Below are 21840 nucleotides of genomic sequence, written 5' to 3'. Positions count from 1 at the left end.
ATATTGTTTTTTATAAATTAGCTCATTTATTAAAAAGAAAATACTGAAATATCACATTGACGTAAGTATTCAGACCCTTTGCTATAACACTTGAAATTTAGCTCAGTTGCATCCCATTTGTCTGGATCATCTTTGAGATGTTTCTACACTTTGATTGGAGTCCACCTGTGGCAAATTAAATTGATTGGACATGATTTGGAAAGGCACACACCTGTCTATATAAGGTCTCACAGCTGAAACCAAGCCCATGAGGTTAAAGGAACTGCCTGCAGAGCTCAGAGACAGGATTGTGTCGAGGCACAGATCTGGGGAAGGCCACAAAAAACTTTCGGCTGCATTGAAGGTTCCCAAGAGCACAGTGGCCTATATAATTCTTAAATGGAAGAAGTTTGGAACAACTAGGACACTTCCTAGAGCTGGCTGCCTGGCAGAACTGAGCAAGGGCCTTGGTAAGAGAGGTGACCAAGGACCAGATGGTCACTCTGGTTGAGCTCCAGAGATCATGTGTGGAGATGGGAGAAGGACAAGCATCGCTGCAACACTCCACCGAGTGGCCAGATAGAAGCCTCTCTTCAGTGCAAGACATGAAAGCCTACTTGGAATTTGCAAATAATCACCTATATGACTCAGACTGTGAGAAACAAGATTCTCTTGTCTCTTGGCCTTAATTCCAAGCATCGTGTCTGGAGGAAACCAGGCACTGCTCATCACCTGAGCAATACCATCCCAACGGTGAAACATGGTGGGAGTATCATCATGCTGTGGATTTGTTTTTCTGCGGCAGACACTGGTGGACTGATCAGGGCTGAAGGAAAGCCGAACACAGCAAAATACAGCAATATCCTTAATGACAACCTGGCCCAGAGTGCTCAGGACCTCAGATTGGGCCGAATGTTCACCTTCCAACAGGACAATGACCCTAAGCAGCACACAGCCAAGACAACACAAGAGTGGCTTAGGGACAACTCTGTGAATGTCCTGGAGTGGCCCAGCCAGAGCCCAGACATGAATGCAATCAAACATCTCTGGAGAGACCTAAAAATGGCTTTCCACTGACGCTCTCCATCCAACCTGACAGAACTTGTGAGGATCTGCAGAGAAGAATGGCAGAAAATCCCTAAATCAAGATGTGTATTGTTTGTCATCATACCCAAAGAGATTTGAGACTGTAATCACTGCCAAAGGTTCTTCAACGAAGTACTGATTAAGGGTCTGAATACTTCATACTACCTCAATGTGATATTTCAGTTTTTTATTTTTAATAAATTTGCCAAGTCATCCAAAACCTGGTTTTTGCTTTGTCATTATGGGTTTTGGAGTGTAGATGGATGTGAAAATATATGTATATATTTTAAAGAATTTTTGCATAAGGCTGTAACAACAAAATGTGAAATAAATGAAGGGTTTTGAATACTTTCTGAATGTACTGCATCTCTACAGTTATTTAGTATTCACTCTAATACTACTACTAATAACAAAAATAAATCAATAGTAAAATATTTTAGCAATATCTCACATCTGTGAAACTCTGTTATGCAGCACTTTATTTGACAAAAATACCTCCAGTGTTGTACTTTGGATTGTGCTGTAAGGTAGTGATTGGGATTGGACTCCAGAAGAGTTGATTCCTCAACTCTGATTCGTCCTAGAAACAATGTCGACTCTGATACAGGAGTCGATTCGTTTGTTGGACTCTGTAACTTTATGAACAGGACGTTGTGATTGGCTCAAAATAATTAATTTGTGTTCTTAAGAACCAATCGCATCCTCTACAAACACCTCTTGGTTGGTGGGACACAATGCTCATTTGAGTGCGAGCTAATGTGCATGCATGGAAAAGAGAGAGAGGGAATAGGAAACACGATTAACTTACAGGTAAGCTAGTGATATTTTATCAAAGCAATAACTACACCAGTTCATCTAAATTAAACCCACAGCTATTTAATCCGTTGTGGTCAAAACTGTTGTTTAAAAAGCTGCCATTTTAAAGTTTCCCCCATACGTTCCATAAAAAGGCGATATCACACACCACACTGTACGTTCCATTGAAAAACAATAGTCCAAATTATTATTATTATTTTTATTTTTTTTGTTACTTCTCCATAATATGCCTATTAATAGTTATTAAAGTGAATCGAGCAAGAAAATATGTGCGATTTGTTTTACATCAGCATGGAAACCATCTAAAGTAAGCTTATCCCATCTTACTAACGTTAGTGTGGATTTGGATAGTAGAAACTGACCAGCAGTTACAGAAAAACTTCAACTTTATCACAGATTGGCAATCGAACGCAATAAGCAGCGAATTGAGTGAGCTATATAGGAGTGAAAATTAAACTAGGATTTTTATAATTCCATTGATTTTACGCTCATGCCTGACAAGACATTTTGTTGGTGAAAATATGTCATTTGGGAAGGCACTGTCCACTAATGGCCATCCCTGGTGATGGCCCTGAATTTTGAAACTATATGAAAATAAATCCATAAATCCGGCAGGAGTCAGGAATCGGTGTCGACTCCAAAAAACTCAAAATCGAACACCCCAAAAGCACTTCATTTGATGAAAATAATACAATATTGTTATAAATTAATTGTTCCATTTTCATTTGATTTAAAGTTTTAATGAATTAATGTATTTAAACATCATTTTGATGATAAAATTGAAATAAACTTTATATAGAATTCAGAAAGGGAAAAAAAATAATGTACAAAATAAAAATGTATCCAGAGCAAATTATTATTATTTTATTGTTTTGCATATTTTGGAAATGTAAAAGTACATGACATGAGTGGAAGCCCAGCTGTTGTCCTGATGTGTTGTGTTTAGTGTGTCTGAGCCAAAAACAGAAGCATGATGTTCTCTCTAACACTCCTGCCTTGAGCAAATGTACTTTTGTCACGTTTTTGTTGGATAGTGATTTGACTGAACTAGCTGTAAGTAGCCTCAACTGTGAAGTGTTATCTGGTCTCCCTCTATAGCTGAACCCATCTAAACTGGAGAAGAATGAGGATGTTAATCTGAATCAAGCTCACCTGCTCAACATCCTGTCAGAGCTGGTGGAGAAGATCTTCATGGCTGCTGAGATCTTGCCTCCGTAAGCACAACAGCACACCATCCTACTGTCCTATCAGTACTGTAGCCCAAAATATATATGGGTACTTCACATAAAATGCTTAAGTTGACATGTCCTGTGGTGTAATGGCTATACTTGATCTAAAACTGCATTTTGTAATTCTTTATCATTATTATATATTCAGCATGACTACACATCATTTTTGTACTTTTTAAAATTCATTTGTCACACCACAGGACCATTTAAAGTGAACTTTTAAAGGCAAAAATCTTCAAAAATGGTGAAGAACTTAAAATAAATAATGACCAGTTGTGGGACTCAAGATATATGCATTCCTTTATACATTTATATATAAAAAAGACCTGTTATGTGGAAAAACTATTGACATATTAAGTACAAGCTACCCTGAAGTTCTAAAGAGGTTGTACAACCTTTCTTTACGATACAACAATGTTAAATCCATGTTGTTCTGTTTGTATAACCCTGTTATTATGGTTCTACATTGTTTATACAGTCCTAGTATTGATTATTTTGTTCTACTGTCAAGCTTTGACCTGAAGCTGCACTGTTATGTCTCCCCCTCGAAGGACCCTGAGGTACATTTACGGCTGTCTGCAGAAGTCTGTGCAGCAGAAATGGCCCATCAACACTACAATGAGGACCAGAGTTGTGAGGTAATACATTGTCAAGCTGCCTTCATGTATGTCTACAGATGAACATGTAGCAAAAATGAGTTTGTGTCTGTCCTCCAGTGGTTTTGTCTTCTTGAGGCTCATCTGCCCTGCTATTCTCAACCCCAGAATGTTCAATATCATCGCTGGTGAGTGAACAGCCTGCATCACAAGCTTCCTCTGCCAGATACTACACATTTAGAATACCCATATTTCATATGATGTGTAAAGAAATAAACATAAGTGACTCAAAGTAGACAGGTGTCGCACAGTTAAGTTCATCCAATGAAAAATATGCTTCAGTGATACATGTAAAGATTGTAATTTAAAGGTAGTTTACAAAAATATGACAAGACAAAAATAACACTAGAAGATATCAATACATGAACAATGTTTTTCCAAAAAGAATAATCTAAAATAATAGTTTATTTAATCTTAGTTTTGTAATCCAGTCTTAGTAACTATTAAATAAGATACTTAAAGGAATGGTTCACCCAAAACTGTAAATTCTCTCATCATTTACTCACCCTTATGCCATCCCATCCATGTATGACTTATTTTCTTCTGTAGAACACATATGAAGATCTTTAGAAGAATATTCCAGCTCTGTAGGTCCAATGCAAATTAATGGTGATCAGGCCTTTGAAGCTCCAAAAAGGAGATAAAGTCAGCATAAAAGTAATCCATTCGACTCGAGTGGTTTAATCAATGTCTTTTGAAGCGATCCAGTTGGTTTTGGGTGAGAACAGACCAAAATATAACTTTTTTTCTCACTGTACATCTTGACAGCGGTCCCCTTGATTATGATTTCAAGCTCAGTTTCACGTCCTATAGCGACATCTAGTGCTTTGTGCATGCGTCAAGCACTAGGAAGTTTAATCAAGCTTGATTAGGCAATCATGATTGCACCTAGAGACTGCAATGGCAAGATGTAAAGTAAAAAGATAAACTACTGGAGTCATATGGATTAATCTTTTTGGAGCTTCATAGGCTTGAAAGGATCTACAGAGCTAAAATATTCTTCTAAAAAACTGTTGTGTTCAGCAGAAGTCAAACACATCGGAGATGGCTTGAGGGTAAATGATGAGAGAATTAAAAAAAAATTGTGACTATTCTTTTATAAGACTTATTTTGGGAGATCGGTTGAAGCAAAGTATTTATGTCTCAATTAATTACAGGGTGCTCAAAGCTACTACCTACAAGCTGCATAGAGGTTATGTTGATTTTTAAAAATAATAAATGTTCAAATACACTTTTGAAAATGTTTGGTTTGCTACACTCAAATTTTGCATAAAAAATGGGTTAAAGTTTTTCATACTGAAAATGTCTTGCAGACCCTCCATCCTCCACAGCAGGTCGGACGCTCACCTTGGTAGCCAAGTCTGTACAGAATTTGGCCAACCTTGTGGAATTTGGTGCTAAGGTATTTTAATTTCCATGTGTTAAATTAGCTATTCACATCATAAGTTACTATGCACACTAATGTAACGGCAGTGGTATCGATATGCATTTATTATAATGTATTTGTGTTGCAGGAGCCCTACATGGAGGGAGTGAATCCTTTCATCAAGAACAACAAACAAAGGATGATCATGTTTCTGGATGAGCTGGGGGTAAACTGCCCTACATCCATTTTTAAACAGGCATGGGTTGCCTGCAGCTCAGATGTGTTATGTAGGATTCTAAGAACATTTTCTCTGTGTTGTTTCTCCAGAATGTTCCTGATCTGCCAGAATCTATCGAGCACTTTAGGACAGATTTGTCCCGTGACCTTGCTGCCCTGCATGAGATCTGTGTTACTCATTCTGACGAACTCCGCACCCTCAGCAACGAGAGAGGAGCACAGCAGGTAGGTTTGCCTAGTGATACAAATTAAGATATATTTGAATAAACGCAAGCTCTGTAGCTACATAGACAGGAACTCCATACAAACGAGAGGCATGACGAAATACTCAAATATGAATAAATATAACCGAATCGATACTTAGTCACACTCTGTTTTACATTAAAACTATTTTACTGTGTAATACTCTTGTGCAGAAAAACATATTTGGTGATGCAAAAATATAAATGATTTTATATTTTTAACACTGTAGGATTTTGTTGCTTCACCTCTTTCCGCAGCATGTGTTGAAAAAGCTGCTGGCCATCACTGAGCTCCTCCAGCAGAAACAGGTGCACTACGCCCTGTCAAACAGCAACAGGTAGTTCCATCTCCATCACTTTGTCTGTCAGCTTGTCTCCATGGAGTAGCCAATGGGACCCCAGCATGCTCCATCTTCATCAACATCTCCTACCCTCCCCATATCTCCCATCACCCCTTTTTCCTCTGCCTCATTGTCTGTGCCACGAGAACTATGCAAACAGCTGGACCCCAATGACTTAAATAATTATTATCCCAGATCATTCAGTTGGACTGTTCTCAGTATCTTGGGTACACATCAATCTAACAAACGACCCACAACGTCCACAGAACCATGTTTAAATATAAGTTGCCAAAGTGCATCTCTGTCTGCTTGATCTGAAACTGAACTGACACAAGGCTGCAGCGATCTTTCTCTATAACTGGATTGAGCTGTAATGCTTTTATACTGTAATTTGTTACTGATTTACATGGCTATATATATATATATATATATATGCAAAATGTGCCGAGACTAGTGTTTGTCCTTTTATCCTGTTCCGTTTAGTTTGAATTGTGCTGTTGACTGGATTGTTTTTCTTTTGATCATCCTCAGAGAGTATGATTATATCAGAACAAATAAATTCTCTTGCTGGAATCATGAGTATATAATTTGAGGTAACCTAATTTGTTTTCCATATTGTACAATATTTTTGATTGGTTTAGTCTTTCCTGAAAAAAAAAATTCAAAGCCAGACATGTTCTCAGGAAAAAGGTTAACAGGTTAAAGTTGTTTACAGTAGTACAATTTATAATAGTACAGATTGTATCAGGAATGCATGCACTTATTAAACATGTTTTATAAAGTACTGACTGACGTGTGTGTCTCAGATCAGCCTGTGAAAACAGCAAGACAGCAATTGTGCTACAAGGTATTCTAGGGCTTTGTTGACATGTGATTAGAAAAAGACAATTGATCATTTTTAATATTCTTTTTTAGGTGACTATGTAAAATGTATTATATAACACCTTGAATAAAAGGGTCTGCTAAATGATATTTACTTGACATGCACACCCTTAAAAAATGTTTAAGTATATAAAATGTTTAAGTAAAATTGTTGCTGCAATTTTCAGTTGCAGGCTTAACACCCAATGGATTTTTAACTGCTAAGCCAGGTCCCCTCCATGAGCTTTGAGCATGTAAAACTTGACAATTATAAATGAAATAGTAAAAATAAAAATTGTACCATTATATTTTATTTTCAAAGGAAAAGGTTCACATGACAATTTATTTTTGCTGAAATATTTACAAACTGGACTATGAATGCATCCTGTCAGTGACATCAAAAATCAAATGCAATCACATCCTTGAACTTGGTCCATGAAAAAGCAATGTTGATGCTTTAAAAACGAACTGAGAAAGCATCTAGTCACAATCCGTCCAAATCCTCATCTGTCCACTCCTGCGGAATATAAATTCATAAGAGTCCAGTGGCAAACATGATTTTGGATCTGAAGACATAATATTCAGTTCTAACTTACTTCTTCAGTAACCATCTGCCTTTTCACAACATGATCGTCATCTTCATATCCGTGTTTTCTTTTCCTGGATGACATGGACAGAGGAAAGTGTACATCAGAGCACCATACACCATTCTCATCAAAGGACTACATTTATTTAGTGACCGTCTTTGGCAATCCATCACTCTCACAGACATCCAAGCATGCAAGCTAGAGCATCACTGTAGTTATGTGTACATCATATATGTGTAGTTTGTTAATGTCTGTGTCAGTTTGTGGTAGTTTCACAGTGACCTCAACAGAAAAGGTATTTATAGCAACTGTGAATCAGAAGGTAGAAATCTAATCAATTTAATCTTAAAACAAAAAGTGTGTGAAGAGTTTAAAATAGGACAAGCTTACTCATTAGCTTGTAGCACATTATCAAGATAATATCAGCACACTGTTCAAATTTAAAGGAACATTACAGCTTCAATACAAGTGAAGCTCTATCAAAATCCTCTGTGATATGTTGATTAAACAAGCCAATACTGTATTTACAGTAATGCACATACTGTACAAAGGAACTCTGAGCGAGACATTTCACTAGGATAAAGTGTCAAAACTAAGTCACAGATTTAAAAATGTAGCAAAAAAGAAATGTTAACATGAGCATTAAATACAACATTGTTGTACAGCAGAATTAATATGCACTAATAAAAATACAAGCTGGACATTTCTGCTTTAAACCCTCTGGAATGCTTAGCCCCATAGACTTTATTTGTAAGTGCATTTCTATAAATAGTGGTTTTTGCTTGTTCAACCAAAATCCCAACAACAATCAGAACACTAAAGATTTGGTAAATAACTAAAAACAAAGCTAAAACAGACCAGATGACAAGGACACTTATAAAGCTCTGCTAGTTCCAAAAAGGCACTGATTTATTGGTGAAACAGATATATCAGTCTATCTACCTCTAGTTAAATTGTCTGTGGTTAAGCCACAGCTGCAGTCAATAGAGCTTAATTTGTTTTAAACCTGGAACATTCTTTTAATACATCTGTAATGAATGAGATGCTAATGCCTAACATTGATCAACACAACATTTCTGAAGGAGTCTGAAATTCATCTATGGCTCACCACCAATCCCTAAAAATGTGTATAATCCAGAATGGTTACCATCCTTGAATTGTTCTTTATTTTGCAGAACTGAATGTACCTTTATGGCTGTAGCCACCACTATCCAGGTCCTCTGAAACAAATGATCGATAGCAAAGACAGCAAGTCCCATTCTACCCAGATGACAAGCACTGCATCTGGATGTGTGAACCATTGACTTAAGGTCTCCAATCACATATGTGTTGAAGTTCTGCTCGGACTCAACACAATGCCAAACATGAATTCAACAAAACGGTTGAAAAACTTGAATTTGCAGACAAAGCATTAATTCTGTGTAGATTATCTCCTGGATAATCATGAAACTTCAAGAAATCATAACGGTCAACCAAATGTTCAAGAATAAATCAGAAATGCTCCATGGCTCCTCATTGAAAAGCTCCAAAATCTTAATGGAGACTGCTGAAAAATCAACTTGGATTTGTCCAACTTGAAACAATACCGCTGTCGGTGATGGACAAGCCATTAGTTAACAGACCTGGGAGCCGTCAACTAGACTGACATCTGCAGCCTCCAAACTGCATAGCTCTTGACCGTCAGGGAAGCAAGATGTGCAAGCCTTAATAAACCATCTACACTCCATTTTACTGCACAACCTCATCCTGTTTTCAACTGCAGTTTCAGGTGCAGGTAGGCTTAGATCCTACAGATTGCAACCGATTCCTGTCTTACCTTCTGGGCTGCTTTGCCTGACAAGATAATGCTGCAGCCTGGCTTTTATCTCCAAACAATTGTTTGCATGTGATACATGAGCAGATCAGTGAGACAGATTAAATTTTGGAGGGTAGATTACAAGATTGTGGTACCTACTGCTTGGTGCATGCATCTACTTAACCTGCCCCCCATTCATCCACCTAACCTACAACTCCAACAAACTTCAGCTCAACTAAATTCTGTTTCTTTACTCCAGAATTGTTGGAATAGACTGTGGGCTTCCTGATTGCTTGTGTGTTAGAGAAATAATAAAAACCATCAAGACTATCAAATTACATTAAATAATTTAATATCAGCCTGATTATGTTTAGCAGATCTGCTCAATTATATTTGTGAATTATTATTATTCCCTGAATCATCAGTGTTTCAAAACCTGACTATACAGTTTAAGTAATGCTTTCAATTTATTAGATAATTCTACAATGTCTTTTTTAAAATCAATTTTACAGGTAGTAACATTGTCCTGTCCTCGCTGATCCCCTTTCAAAAAAGTATAATGGTTGAACCAGTGATGTTGTCAGATGGCAATACCATGGTATTTTTAAATATGTACATGTCTAAAAAAAATGCAGTATTACTATTGTAAAAACATTATACAATTAAAAATGTTGTTTGTGGTTTGTATATTCACTACCACCGACATGAAAAAGCTCCCCTTGTACTTGTTTTTTTTACGTGTTTTGTTTTCCCCCCTCCAGCTGCATTGGGAGATTCTATTAAAGTACATTTGGCTGCATTTTATGACCCAGCAAATATGTGAATCAGCATCACATAGATGCAACAGATTTTTTTTATTATTTGTTTTGTATTTCAGGTAGTTCATGTATTTTTATTTTTATATTTTGTACTTAAAAAAAACATGACTTTTGATTCTTAGATATGAAACACCAAGTGACTAACCTGTCTGAATAAAACTCTTCCTATCATTAGTTTTGTGTGGTTTTTAAATCAGGGTTTGAAAAGGTGCTTCAAAGATAAATTCAAGAACTTTCAATAACTATTCAAGCACATTTGTATTTGTTGTCAAGTACTATGCTCAAGATATCATTAAAACAAATTCTTTATTTGTTCATTTTAAATTAAAATATTTTATACATTCAGTTAATTTATTGTTATAAATACCACTTATTACAAGTACAACAAATCTCAATGTGCATCTTTAACTACACATTCTCAGGAACAATTCTTGATTCATACAATTGTAGTGTGCTCCCTTAAAAAGCACTTCGCTTTCCAACAAAAGTTAATAACTGGGTCCGTAAACTGTACTTCATTTGAATCATGTGCTGTGTTCCATATTTTCTAAAGTCACACAAGAGATTAATGTGAGGAACTCAGGCAAACTGCAAATGGGTCATTCTCAAAATATTTTGACTTTCTCAACTTACAAAATATAAAAATGTTCCATTTAGTTCAGTTTTTGCATATAAACGCTGAGGGTAAAAATGTTCTAACATGGTTGACATTATTTTATTCATAAATGACAACTTGGCTGTTGTTCTTTCGTTTATTATTTAATTTTGTTTCCCAAACAAAGCAAGTTGGCACTAATGAGGGTTAAATGGGTTACAACACATTTTGAGGGTTCAATGGGGTACAACACCAAATATTTTCGTGTGAAAATATTCGTTAAAATGTGATTAATAACTTTTTAACATCCTGCGAAAAATCACTATATGCATATTTAAGCAGCCTCTGAACTTAAACTTTAAAAAAATATTTATATATTAAATAACGTTGATAAAACCAATAACATGAAATCAAGGGCAAACATTCTTTTTAAATTATTATTTAGATTGTTCGATAGAACTTTTTTATGAAAAATAAGTCCAAAATAAACACAAAAATAACTTTAAATGTCATAGAAGTGGTGTACCAGATGAAGGGGACAAGGATTTCTTTCAGGCAATTAATAAATTCAAATATATTTTCAAAAAAAAAATCAAAACAGTCAAGCCATTTCATATCATTACAGGTTAGTTTAAAATTAAAAATGATATTTAAAAAAAAAAATTGCTATTTGAATGCTTTTTCATGACTAAAAATTGATGACAAAACATATTTTGATATTGACCCAAATTTTGTCAGAAATAACATATTTTGTGAAACACAAAGCTGTCTTTACACAAGGGGGCACTAGACGGCTCACAAAACTGAATCCTCCAAAACATTTTATCTCATATACATTTTCCACTCTGGAGAGTAATTTTTAATTAAAACTGATAGCTGCAAGGATTCATACTTGTTAAATCCGCCACAGCAGTCTCTATAAAATATATATTTTTAAATCCTCCAGTAACAATTGATTGTGATTGGCCCATTCTGATCAGCGCTGCCAAAATTAACAGGTGCCATGAGACAGCGCCGTCTATGCGCTGCCTGCTTCAGCACTGGTCTAGTGGTCTGTCGTCGTGTTTCACAGAAAATAAACACATTTAATTTATTAAATGATTTAAGCAACGAATTAAGTCTCTCTCTCTCTCTCTCTCTCTCTCTCTCTCTCTCTCTCTCTATATATATATATAAAAATAATTACCTCTTGGTAAAAATAGCTATTTAACAGTTTTCCAGGACTTATATTTGAAAAATCCAAATTTAAGTACTTCAAGCACCTTGTAAGAACCCTGCAGGAAGTTAAAGCTTGGTCGCAAAGGGGTCTACCAAATGGCAAAATGCTTAAGGACAACAAAGTCAAAGTATTGGAGTGGCCATCACAAAGCTCTGACCTCAATCAGATAGAAAATTTGTGGGCAGAACTGAAAAAGCATGTGCGAACAACAAGGCCTACAAACCTGACTCAGTTAGACCAGTTCTGTCTGGAGGAATGGGACAGAATTCCACCAACTTATTGTGAGAAGTTTGTGGAAGACTGCCCAAAACATTTGACCCAAGTTAAACAATTTAAAGGTAATGCTACCAAATACTAACAAAGCACCTCTTGGTAAAAATGGCTATTTTCAAGGGTTTTCCAGGACTTAAATTTGAAAAAGCCAATTTCAAATACTTAAAGCACTTGTACGAATCCTGTTAAATGGATGCTTTCCTCTGCCCAAAACTGTAAGTACTTTGCAATCATAATTTTCCTCCAGCTTTTAGTTTGTTTTTGGGACTGTACTCACAAGTTTATAGCAAATTCAGCATGAATCCTTTCCAGCTTCTGTTTGCAGGTATTGACCTCCTCAGCTTTGGGAAGCTCATACGCTTTAATAAGACCTGTAATTCCTATAATACAAACAGTCACAATCAGAACATTTAATGTTTAACTATACAGTCATATGGAATGTAATTTTAGACCAATGAGATTTCACTGTGTGTGAAATCACCCAGCATGATGCAACACACATAGAAAGTTTAAACCAAGTGACCATCAAGATGTGCTGTTGCAGCTGGTCAGATTAACATGTATACACGCTGGATGAAGCCAAGCTACAATTACATTAATCTGACTTTCAAAATCAAACTGGTAGACTTTCAGTCGGACTTAATCATTTACACAATCTTTAATAAACTAAACTTATTTTGATAAAATTATAGGGTACATATTACCAGACAAACCCATTTCTAACCATGTTTCTAAGTTATTCATCTCTTACAATGCCTTGCGAAAGTATTCGGCCCCCTTGAAAGGTTGAAATGTTCAAGGGGGCCGAATACTTTCGCAAGGCACTGTATCTACTGACATTTTAACAGTTTGCCTGAAGGTAAAAGAAAAAAATACTTACGTCTCATTGAATCATACATCTTTGAGAGGGTCTCTTTGTCCTCCTTAAGCCCCATGCATTCAGTCAAATATCTGTAGATGTCAAAGAAACATTTTCATCATCCTGTCATCTTCACTGTCAGAATCTTAAGAATGCTGTGGATTGATAAACCTACGCCTCCATCTTGAGTCCAGCACGTGCAGCACTGTTGAGGATGGCGGTAAGGGCAATCTTAGATGGAGAGAAGAGAAGCCCTGCATCCGTCATTGCTGCTCTGTTGAGAAAGTCTTCAGCGCTCTTTCTCAACACCTCTGGGTTCTCTAACAATGGGTATCTGGTCTGAGAAAGAAACCATGCACTTAAATGATCCATTTAGTAACATGCATTGATCCTTACACAAAAACATAATTCAGCTGGACATAGTAACTAAGTAAATCTAGCATTTTAAGCAGCACTCTAATATACTTGATTCTGATTATTCAAATCACAGCTAGGGCTGCACGATTATGACAAAAATCATAATTAGCCTTTAAGGAGTAATGACATGAGGAATAACATTTTCCTTTTTTTTTTTACATATAAGAGGTTACTAAGAGTACAAAACATACTGTACATTCCAGAACCCTTGGCCTTGTCAACTGGTGCTCAGTCAGTCACACAGGCGAAGAGGAGAGAGAGAGAGATGGGAGCTTTATCCAAAGTGGACAAACACAGGACACCTTCATGTGCCTGTCTGGACGAATGGCTTAGACTATTATCGTACAACTCGTGCCACTTTAAAAAAACGCAATGTCAATTATAACTCTAAAAAGGATCCCCATTGTGTTTTTTTCTTTTTGTTGTGCTGATTTGAAGGCGTCCTGGACTGTATTTGCACCCATCTGTGCAATTTTTAATTGTTGGTCTTTTGTAAACATACACTTGTCGGACATCTTTGGTCGTTTTGATGCGTTTCTGGCGATGTGCACTGCATTTTAAGAGCAGTACAAACACAACTTTCAAAAACGCATCTCATTCAGCTGCTGCCACCAACTGGGAGAAACACATACAGTCCTGTGTGTAAACAAACCAGGAAAATGATAGATGTGAAGACCATCATCTCTGCTTTGGCCTGTTGAAGCGCCCAACATAACTGTGGATTGTATTACATTTGAGTATTCAGAGGGTTTCAGTGTGAATTGCTTGTGAAACTGTCACAATATGATTCAAGCTTTGTAAAGAACCGTTACTGAAAATGGGGCAGTTAAAATTGGACTATTGGATGAAAAACGGCAAGTAACTAATTTAATTCATGAATATTTTAAATGTCATGACTTTGAGTTTATGCTATGCTTGAGTGAACAGTTTGATACATTCAGATGAAATGTGTTGGGTGTATGTTATGCGTTAACCCTGATGTAGTTTTAATGTTGTGTGGAGTTTAAAATATGTCTGTATTGGAAGGGCTGCATGATGTTAGCCAATCACAACAGTGGGCGTTTACATTGAAGTCTTTAAGGGCCAGACAGCTTAAAACCTAAATGTTGCAGACAGAGGGCCAGAGAAAGGGTGGAAAATTATTATATACATTTATGAATAAATCATTACTGTTTGGTGCAAAAAAACTTTACTAGCATCTAAGTGGACCTCAGGGAAGATAATACAAATATATATATATATATTAGGGCTGTCGATTTAACATGTTAATTCAGTGCGATTAATTTAATTAAAAATAACGCGTACAAAATTTTTTACGCAATTAAATCGCAATCCCCGGATTGAATCAAGGAAGATTCCTGAGAAATGCAAGCTTGTAGTACCACCTGTTTACTCCAGAGGGCAGTAATTGAAATTTCAGCTTTGTTGCAACACGCAGTCTATACAGTGTAGAAAATCACCATCCAGCAGCAGAACAACACAAACATGAATTACGTTCTTGCGTTCAAAACACTTGAAGCGCAAATTCGAACTAATGGATCTCAATATGTGTTCAAATTATTAAACTATATTTAACTTGTCACAGTGACCTAAAAATGTTATGTTTATGACGCAACTCACCCAAGACGATACACAAGCATGTCTGATGCAGGTGTAAATTGACGGGCCCTTAAACAAGCCCTCATAATAAATCTGATTGACAAATTCACTTGTGAAATGGATTGCTGTGAACTGTATGCCAATGATTGGATTATGATCAATAATATGGCAGTAAACAATACATTGTACTCTAAAGCCGCTTTTTGTATTTTATTTTGTAATTTTTAAATATTTAAAAGACAACTATGTATAATTATTTCATCATTATATATTGAATTATTGCTATAAGAGGGGCTCTCTCAACAAATATTTGTATATGTCGGGACTTAATCGGGACATCATGTAATTTGATTAAACATTTTAATCGATTGACAGCCCTAATAAATAAATATATATACACACACAAAGTGTATGCCATGACTCCTTTAATATTGTAATTGCGATTAATTTTGATTAATATAATTTACATAAAATAACTTATTTGGAGAATATCAACTGCATGTCATATTCTTTATGTTGGCTACACATCCAAAACTGAGAACTGTGTTCCTGAATGACTTTATTGCTGTTTCATACATCAGTAAATTAAGACTAGTTACCTAAACTAGTCAATTTCATGCATCATAATTCTAAGTGACCAATAAGATGCTTTTAATGTGTTTTTTTAATCATTATTATGTCTGTCAGTGTCTTTGCATTCCTTATTGAGCACGCTTGATGTGCGCTTCATATTAGAGAATGTGGTTGCTAATATAAAGCTCAATTCTCCATTATTGAGCACACGTATGCTTCTCCCTTGTGATTGGTGTGCAGTGCGTTAAGTATTTGATTGATAAATTGTGTATATATAAAGAGGACATTGTGTGTTACCTTCCCTGTAAACTATTTAGTGTTTCTCTTGCATTTCGTTTGCAAGAGAATTCTGCAGCACTGTTCTCTCTCTCCTGGTTAGTTGAGCGTTTCCTTTTTATAAGGGTTCCAATTTCACGTTTCTAAGTGCATTCATAATAAATTTGCCATTGCAGGGGCGGTGTGGCCCTGTATAATGCTAGCTGCTGTTTCTTCACATCTGTTGCTGAAGGTTGATTCAGAGTCACTTCATTGTTTGTTTTGCCAAACTTGTTGCACAACAGACCTTTTTTCACAGACTGTGATGATACGTTTCCACCTTATTTAGCAGCGTAAATATCACAATTTTTTTCTTTTATATATGGTTTAAATATTGAGTGTAAATTTATAACATTACACTTTGTGTTATATTACCCTGGAATTAGTTTTAAAAAACAAGTTACCACAGCTGCAAGGGGGTTTCTATTACAGCTTCTGAGAGTGTGACCATAAATTTGGCATCTTCTCCCATCTGTCTTAATCTACCACTCTCTATTTTTTTCCTCTGGAAAGTCATTCAAAAGAGTAGATTTTTTATTTTGGTCTTTGAGCAAATGAAAATAATATTTGCTGTCATCTCTCATTCACTGCTGTCAAAGTTCCCCCAGCAAACAATTACTTCTGTGTTCCAAAATCCAGAGTGTGAAAAAGGTCTATTTTTGTCTTGTATATGCATTGTACAGTGCAAAAAAACTAAATTAAAGACAGTGTGGAAATTTGGGCAAATAAGCTTCAGAAAATATGACTTTAGCTGAAAGGCGAGTAGTCGCCATTCCTGATATGCAGTCAGCCAGTCATTATTGCAAAATAAACCCCTTCAATTTGGTCCAGATCACCCTGTCTAGGATTATTTAGCAATAACGTACGTCTGACTGAACAAATTAGTGACCTTCCCAAGATGTTGAGAACAACTGTCAGCAAGCAGAAGTTAAGTGTTAAATCTGACTCACCTTCAAGTCAATAAAAAAGCCCTCCAAGGGTCGATACGGATTGTGAATAACCAGATGGAAATTGAGCTGCTGGATAAGGAGTAGTTCATACTCCAGAATCTGTTCTAGAGCCCTCTCCTGTCCCGCAGGGCTTTCCTGAAGGTTCCCCACAAACTGAGTGCTGGACACATTAAACTCATCCACTTTACAGGACAGATATGAACATGTCAACCTGCAAGGGTAAGAAGGGAATGAAAGTCAGAACTTGAAAGTCTCATATAATGCATGATCTTATAATGCACAGATTCCACTTACATTATTGTCCGAGGATGATACTCCATTAAAGAGTTGTTCAAATAGAATCTTCGAAAATACATACAAGCTGTGCCCTGAAAGATGAATGAAGGATTAAAAACTCCAACAAGCAAGGGGAAGGGGGGACACATATAGATCTGATATTGATTACCACAACAGATTTTGGCATTGCAGGCTTGAAAATGGTGCAGAAATCTAGCAATCTCTTCTCATAGTGTCTGAAAAGCACTTTCTCTTCCCGTTCATTGAGCAACATGGATTCATGTATTCCAGGCTGAAAAACAAGTTAGAACTTGTGAGGATCGAACACTTATAAAACAATTAGTGAACTAAATTCAATAGTCCAAAGACTAGGGTTCAATTGCGCTTACTTTTGCACTGGACAGGGCTTTCGAGCAGAACTTCTGATTTGCCTCTAGTCTTAATTTTTCTAATGTTTCCTCATTTTCAAAAGTCCAGAATTTCTTCTGAGAGCTGTTGTGGAACATGGTCGCGATTAAGGCTGTGGATGGAACAATACATTAATAAGTGTGATCAGGCTTTAAGTAGCTTGAAAGTCAGTGTGACAAAACTGCGAATATAATCTGACATCTGACTGCTTCACAAGTGCTCAAATTAGTGTGGCGAAATACCGAGGACGCCAACTAAACCAATGCTTTTAAATCTCATCGATAACAGATATCATCTTTAAAGTTAAATTACATCATATTTAATGGTAAATATTTCTATCACGCACCTCCTGGGCACACGGTGACAGTTCTGTCTGTCTTAAATCAAGTTTGGCCGAATCAACGTCAAACGTATTTCAAAACAATCCTCTGCGCATCTTTGTTTCATCAGTGTTTTAAAACGTAGCGAGAATTCGTCGCACGTGGTTCACGACACTTGGCGCTTCACTGATGACGTTTTAAAAAAAAAATATGGCCACAAGGAAATATACCCGTAGAACGATTCAAGAAAAAGAGAGTCTTCTCGAGAAATATGAGCAACTTTCTCAAACAATGTCCCAAAGCGCTGCAGCACGTCTGCTAAATGTTTCACCAACCCTGCTTCAGTACTGGCGGCTCCGGAATCGAAGTGTTAAAAAAGACAAGTGTTACTTGACTAGGACGGCTGCTGAATCTGACAAAACACATCAGCTCGAGGCTGCACTCTGGATGTGGATCGATACATCGCGTGAAAACGGTATTGCCGTCGACGATGTTATGATTTGTGAAAAAGCGACTCAGGTGTCTGAAAATGTGGGGTTCTATAATTTCTCGGCGAGCACAATGTGGTTGACAGACTTTAAAATCCGAGAGACAGCAATAAGAAATATGTTTCAAATCAAACGAAAAGAGGGCAACGACCGAAACAATCCACCAGAAGAGTCCTCATCTGACAATAATGCGGTGGTCCGGTTTGAAAAACCAACGCCAAAACAAAAATTTATATGCACAAGGACGCATGAAATTGAAGCTGCTCTCTGGAGGTGGGTCGATAATGCTCGTGAGAATGGTATAGAGCTAGATGATTTAATGATTCGCAAAAAAGCGCCTCAATTGGCCGCACAGATGGGTTTCCATAACTTCAGGGCGAACACTGACTGGTTTACACGCTTCAAAGCCCGGGAGGCATCAATACGAGCGACATTCCACATCGACAAAAATGAGGGCGAAGACATGAATAATCCACCAGGAGAGCCCAAATCGGATAATGAGGAGGCGTTAAACTTTGTACCAGGGGTGGGATTTGCATTTTCAAAGACGCCATACGTTGAAGCTGCACTCTGGAATTGGATCGATAGCTCACACGAAAAAGGTTTAGCAGTAAATGATTCAATGATTCGTTCCAAAGCGACTCGGTTGGCTAAGGCGATGGGTTTTCGAAATTTCAGGGCAAAGAGAGACTGGTTTGCACGCTTTAAAACCCGAGAAGCTTTAATACGAGAGACGTTCCATGTTGACCAAAAAGAGGGCGACGACAGCCGGAATAATCCACCAGAAGTGGCCGAATCTGAAAATGTAAAGGCAGTGAATTTAGTACCACGTCCAGGGATAAATCTAGTATTCGCAAAGACGCCACACGTTGAAGCTGCACTCTGGAGGTGGATCGATAGCTCACGTGAAAATGGCATCATCGTAAATGATTCAATGATTCGTTCAAAAGCGACCCGGTTAGCTCGGGCAATGGGTTTCCGAAACTTCAGGGCTAAGAGCAACTGGTTCGCACACTTTAAAACCAGGGAGACATTAATACGAGAGACCTTCCACATAGATCGAAAAGAGGGCAACGACAGCCAGAATGGTCCACCAGAAGAGCCCAAATCTGAAAATGATGTGGTAAATGTAGTTCCAGGGATACATTTTGCATTCGCAAAGACGCCACACGTTGAAGCTGCACTCTGGACGTGGATCGATAGCTCACGAGAAAATGGTATCATCGTAAATGATTCGATGATTCGTTCAAAAGCAACTCGGTTGGCTAAGGCGATGGGTTTCCGAAACTTCAGGGCAAGGAGCAACTGGTTGACACGATTTAAAACCCGCGAGGGAGTAATTCGAGAGATGTTCCACATCGACCGGGAAGAGGGTGACAGTCAACATAATCCATCACAAGACCCCGAATTTGACAACAAGGCTGTAACGGTCCTGAGAATCAAAACGGAAGTGAAAACTGAAAGTGAAAACTCTGATTATGAAATGTTTGAACAAACTGAATTCCAAAGTGAATCAGATCTTACGAGTGTAACTGAACAATCTGACGACATGAGCGTAACTGAACAAAAAAATGACGAAAGTGAACAAAGCGGAGGGATAACAAAACATGAATCGATCGAACTTACCTTGCACACATCTGACATCGACGTGACGTCACATTCTGTCACCGTTCCGTCATTGTCGCAAATGAAGGAGGCAATGGAAACTTTGTCGACAGGTTTACTCTGCAGAGGATTTTGTAACTTTAAACTTCTTCAACAGTTTGAAGAAGAGGTTGATAATGTTGTCAGGAAATCAATGGCCCTGGAAACACAAAACATTTTTCAAGTCTAATTGTGGGCTTAAAGGGATACTTTCCCCGAAGATTACAATTCTTTCATCACCCTCATGCCAACCCAGATGTGTATGACTTTCTTCTGCAGACACAAAGATTTTTAGAAGAATATTTCAGCTCTGTAGATCCTCACAATGCAAGTGAACGGTGACCAAAACCTTGAAGCTTAAAAAGCACTTAAAGACAGCAAAAAAGTAATCCATAAGACTCCAGTGGTTAAATCCATTACTTCTGAAGTAATGTAACTCCTTTTTCACGTTACACCTTGTCATTGCAGTCTCTAGGTATGATCATGATTTCAAGTTCGATTACACTTCCTATAGTTTGAAACGTGTGCAAAAATAAATTTTATTTTTTCATTTGTTTGTATAAGGTACATGAAATGATCCTAAGACAATAGGAGGGTTATACCACTGATATATTGAATTGGATTGCCTTTTGCTGCATTTATATGCTTTTTGGAGCTTCAAAGTTCAAGTCATCATTCACTTTTATTGTATGGGCCTAAAGAGCTGAGATATTTTTCTAACAATCTGCATTTATGTTCTGTAGACGGAAGTCATACACATCTGGGTTGACATGGGGATGAGTAAATGATGAGAGAATTTTAATTTTTGAGTGAATTATTCCTGATCCGAGTACACAGTGAATGTCACTGTGGGGTCGTTCAATTTCAGCACGTGGATGCTATCTGTCAGTACCTGTATCTTAGATTTAAGGACATAGTTATGGTTACAGATAGACTTTTTCTTTGGAATCATATTTAAGTGTCATTAGTTCCTGAGTGTTGAATCTTTATGTTGTTTCTAAAGGCTTTACAAAAAGAAATTCCCAGGCACTGTTCGTTTAGTGTTGCCATATGCGCTCTTTCAAATGGCCACATGGGGGCGCCAAGTTTTTATAGTACATGCATAAGTCAAATGTATGTAGTATACAAGTAGCCTATTATTTTTAATCCAGCTTTATCATTAATGTGTATCACTTTAGTAAGATTCTTCATTATAGATATCGTTCTAGGGTTCAACTTCATTTTGTGAAAAGAGAACATTTGAATCTTGTATATCTATTCTAATATTTGGTAATATTTCCAAAGCTGTTAATAAAGAATACCGTGTTGTTGACACATTCCTTCTCTCTTTTCAAACCAAATAACCATGAAAACACAAAATATTTGCTTTTTAAAAGCAGATCAAGCCACTGAAGCCTTTAGCTGCAAGACAGAATAAATTACCAACCTCCTTTTTTGAGTAGCACTGTGTAACCTAATTTGCATAAACATGAGTAATTTATGAATAATAAATGCCCTTGTATTCAGCGTGATCCATTAATTTGCATATCCCCACCATGGCACTACAGTTATTTTTCCTGTGTGCTGTGCTACCATGAAGCGATAAGAGCCTGCACAAAACAGAATCAAAAGGTGAGTATTTATTACCTTTTAATACTTTCTTGACTTTTATATGCTTGTAGAGATCTTGTCCGTATGTGGCTACAATTACTATCATGTATGAGTGTTCTTGTCATTGTGTGACTTGCATAAACATGATATTTTGTTGCATTATTGATGAGATCCCAGCTCTGTTGTAGATATAGATAGCTGGAAAGTTGTGCATCACGAGTGTATTGTCTACACCAAAAGTGATGTCAAATATAAAACTAAATATATCTCTATTACGAAAGCTGTTTAGATTAATATGAAG

General features: G+C 37.0%; 2 protein-coding genes across 5 annotated transcripts in view; one reads left to right on the top strand and one right to left on the bottom strand.

The window, feature by feature from the left end:
- The window catches only part of rasa1a (RAS p21 protein activator (GTPase activating protein) 1a), a 79637-nt gene extending 68713 nt beyond the window's left edge, over window positions 1-10924 (top strand). Inside the window, exons 19-26 of one of the 3 annotated variants that reach the window (XM_052096763.1) lie at window positions 2980-3095; window positions 3662-3748; window positions 3827-3894; window positions 5080-5168; window positions 5281-5358; window positions 5460-5594; window positions 5870-5949; window positions 8576-10924. In XM_052096763.1, the coding sequence (XP_051952723.1) occupies window positions 2980-3095; window positions 3662-3748; window positions 3827-3894; window positions 5080-5168; window positions 5281-5358; window positions 5460-5594; window positions 5870-5949; window positions 8576-8624 (702 nt within the window). In that variant the 3' untranslated portion in view covers window positions 8625-10924. Of the gene's footprint in view, window positions 1-2979; window positions 3096-3661; window positions 3749-3826; window positions 3895-5079; window positions 5169-5280; window positions 5359-5459; window positions 5595-5869; window positions 6737-8575 lie in introns of those variants that run through there. The other 2 variants (XM_052096750.1, XM_052096756.1) reach the window with 2 other exon arrangements.
- ccnh (cyclin H) lies at window positions 7099-19590 on the bottom strand. 2 transcript variants are annotated; one of them, XM_052096798.1, is made up of 10 exons: window positions 19353-19590; window positions 17479-17609; window positions 17259-17381; window positions 17108-17181; window positions 16814-17024; window positions 13135-13298; window positions 12981-13051; window positions 12378-12480; window positions 7410-7473; window positions 7099-7330 (listed from the first exon to the last, which is right to left on the bottom strand). In XM_052096798.1, exons 1-10 carry the CDS (start codon window positions 19450-19452, stop codon window positions 7298-7300), a joined length of 1074 nt encoding a protein of 357 aa, XP_051952758.1. In that variant the 5' UTR covers window positions 19453-19590; the 3' UTR covers window positions 7099-7297. The 2 variants fall into 2 exon arrangements, with proteins under 2 accessions (XP_051952758.1, XP_051952767.1); XM_052096807.1 differs by lacking the exon at window positions 19353-19590 and adding an exon at window positions 17844-18005 and having other exon boundaries at window positions 7102-7330.
- Between the last annotated feature and the right edge of the window lie 2250 nt (window positions 19591-21840).

This window comes from Xyrauchen texanus, chromosome 3 (assembly GCF_025860055.1).
Source record: "Xyrauchen texanus isolate HMW12.3.18 chromosome 3, RBS_HiC_50CHRs, whole genome shotgun sequence".
Lineage (NCBI taxonomy): Eukaryota > Metazoa > Chordata > Actinopteri > Cypriniformes > Catostomidae > Xyrauchen > Xyrauchen texanus.
Note: the sequence above shows the minus strand (reverse complement) of the source record. Positions and strands in the feature narration are given on the sequence as shown.

Excerpts from the sequence above, each read along its gene's own strand:
- ccnh (XM_052096798.1), bottom strand. The coding sequence starts at position 19,452 with ATGTATCCCTGGAACTACATTTACCACATCATTTTCAGATTTGGGCTC. Across the intron at positions 17,382-17,478 it reads AAGCCCTGTCCAGTGCAAAA|CCTGGAATACATGAATCCAT; the intron begins GTAAGCGCAATT and ends CTTGTTTTTCAG. Across the intron at positions 7,331-7,409 it reads GGCAGATGGTTACTGAAGAA|GAGTGGACAGATGAGGATTT; the intron begins GTAAGTTAGAAC and ends TATATTCCGCAG.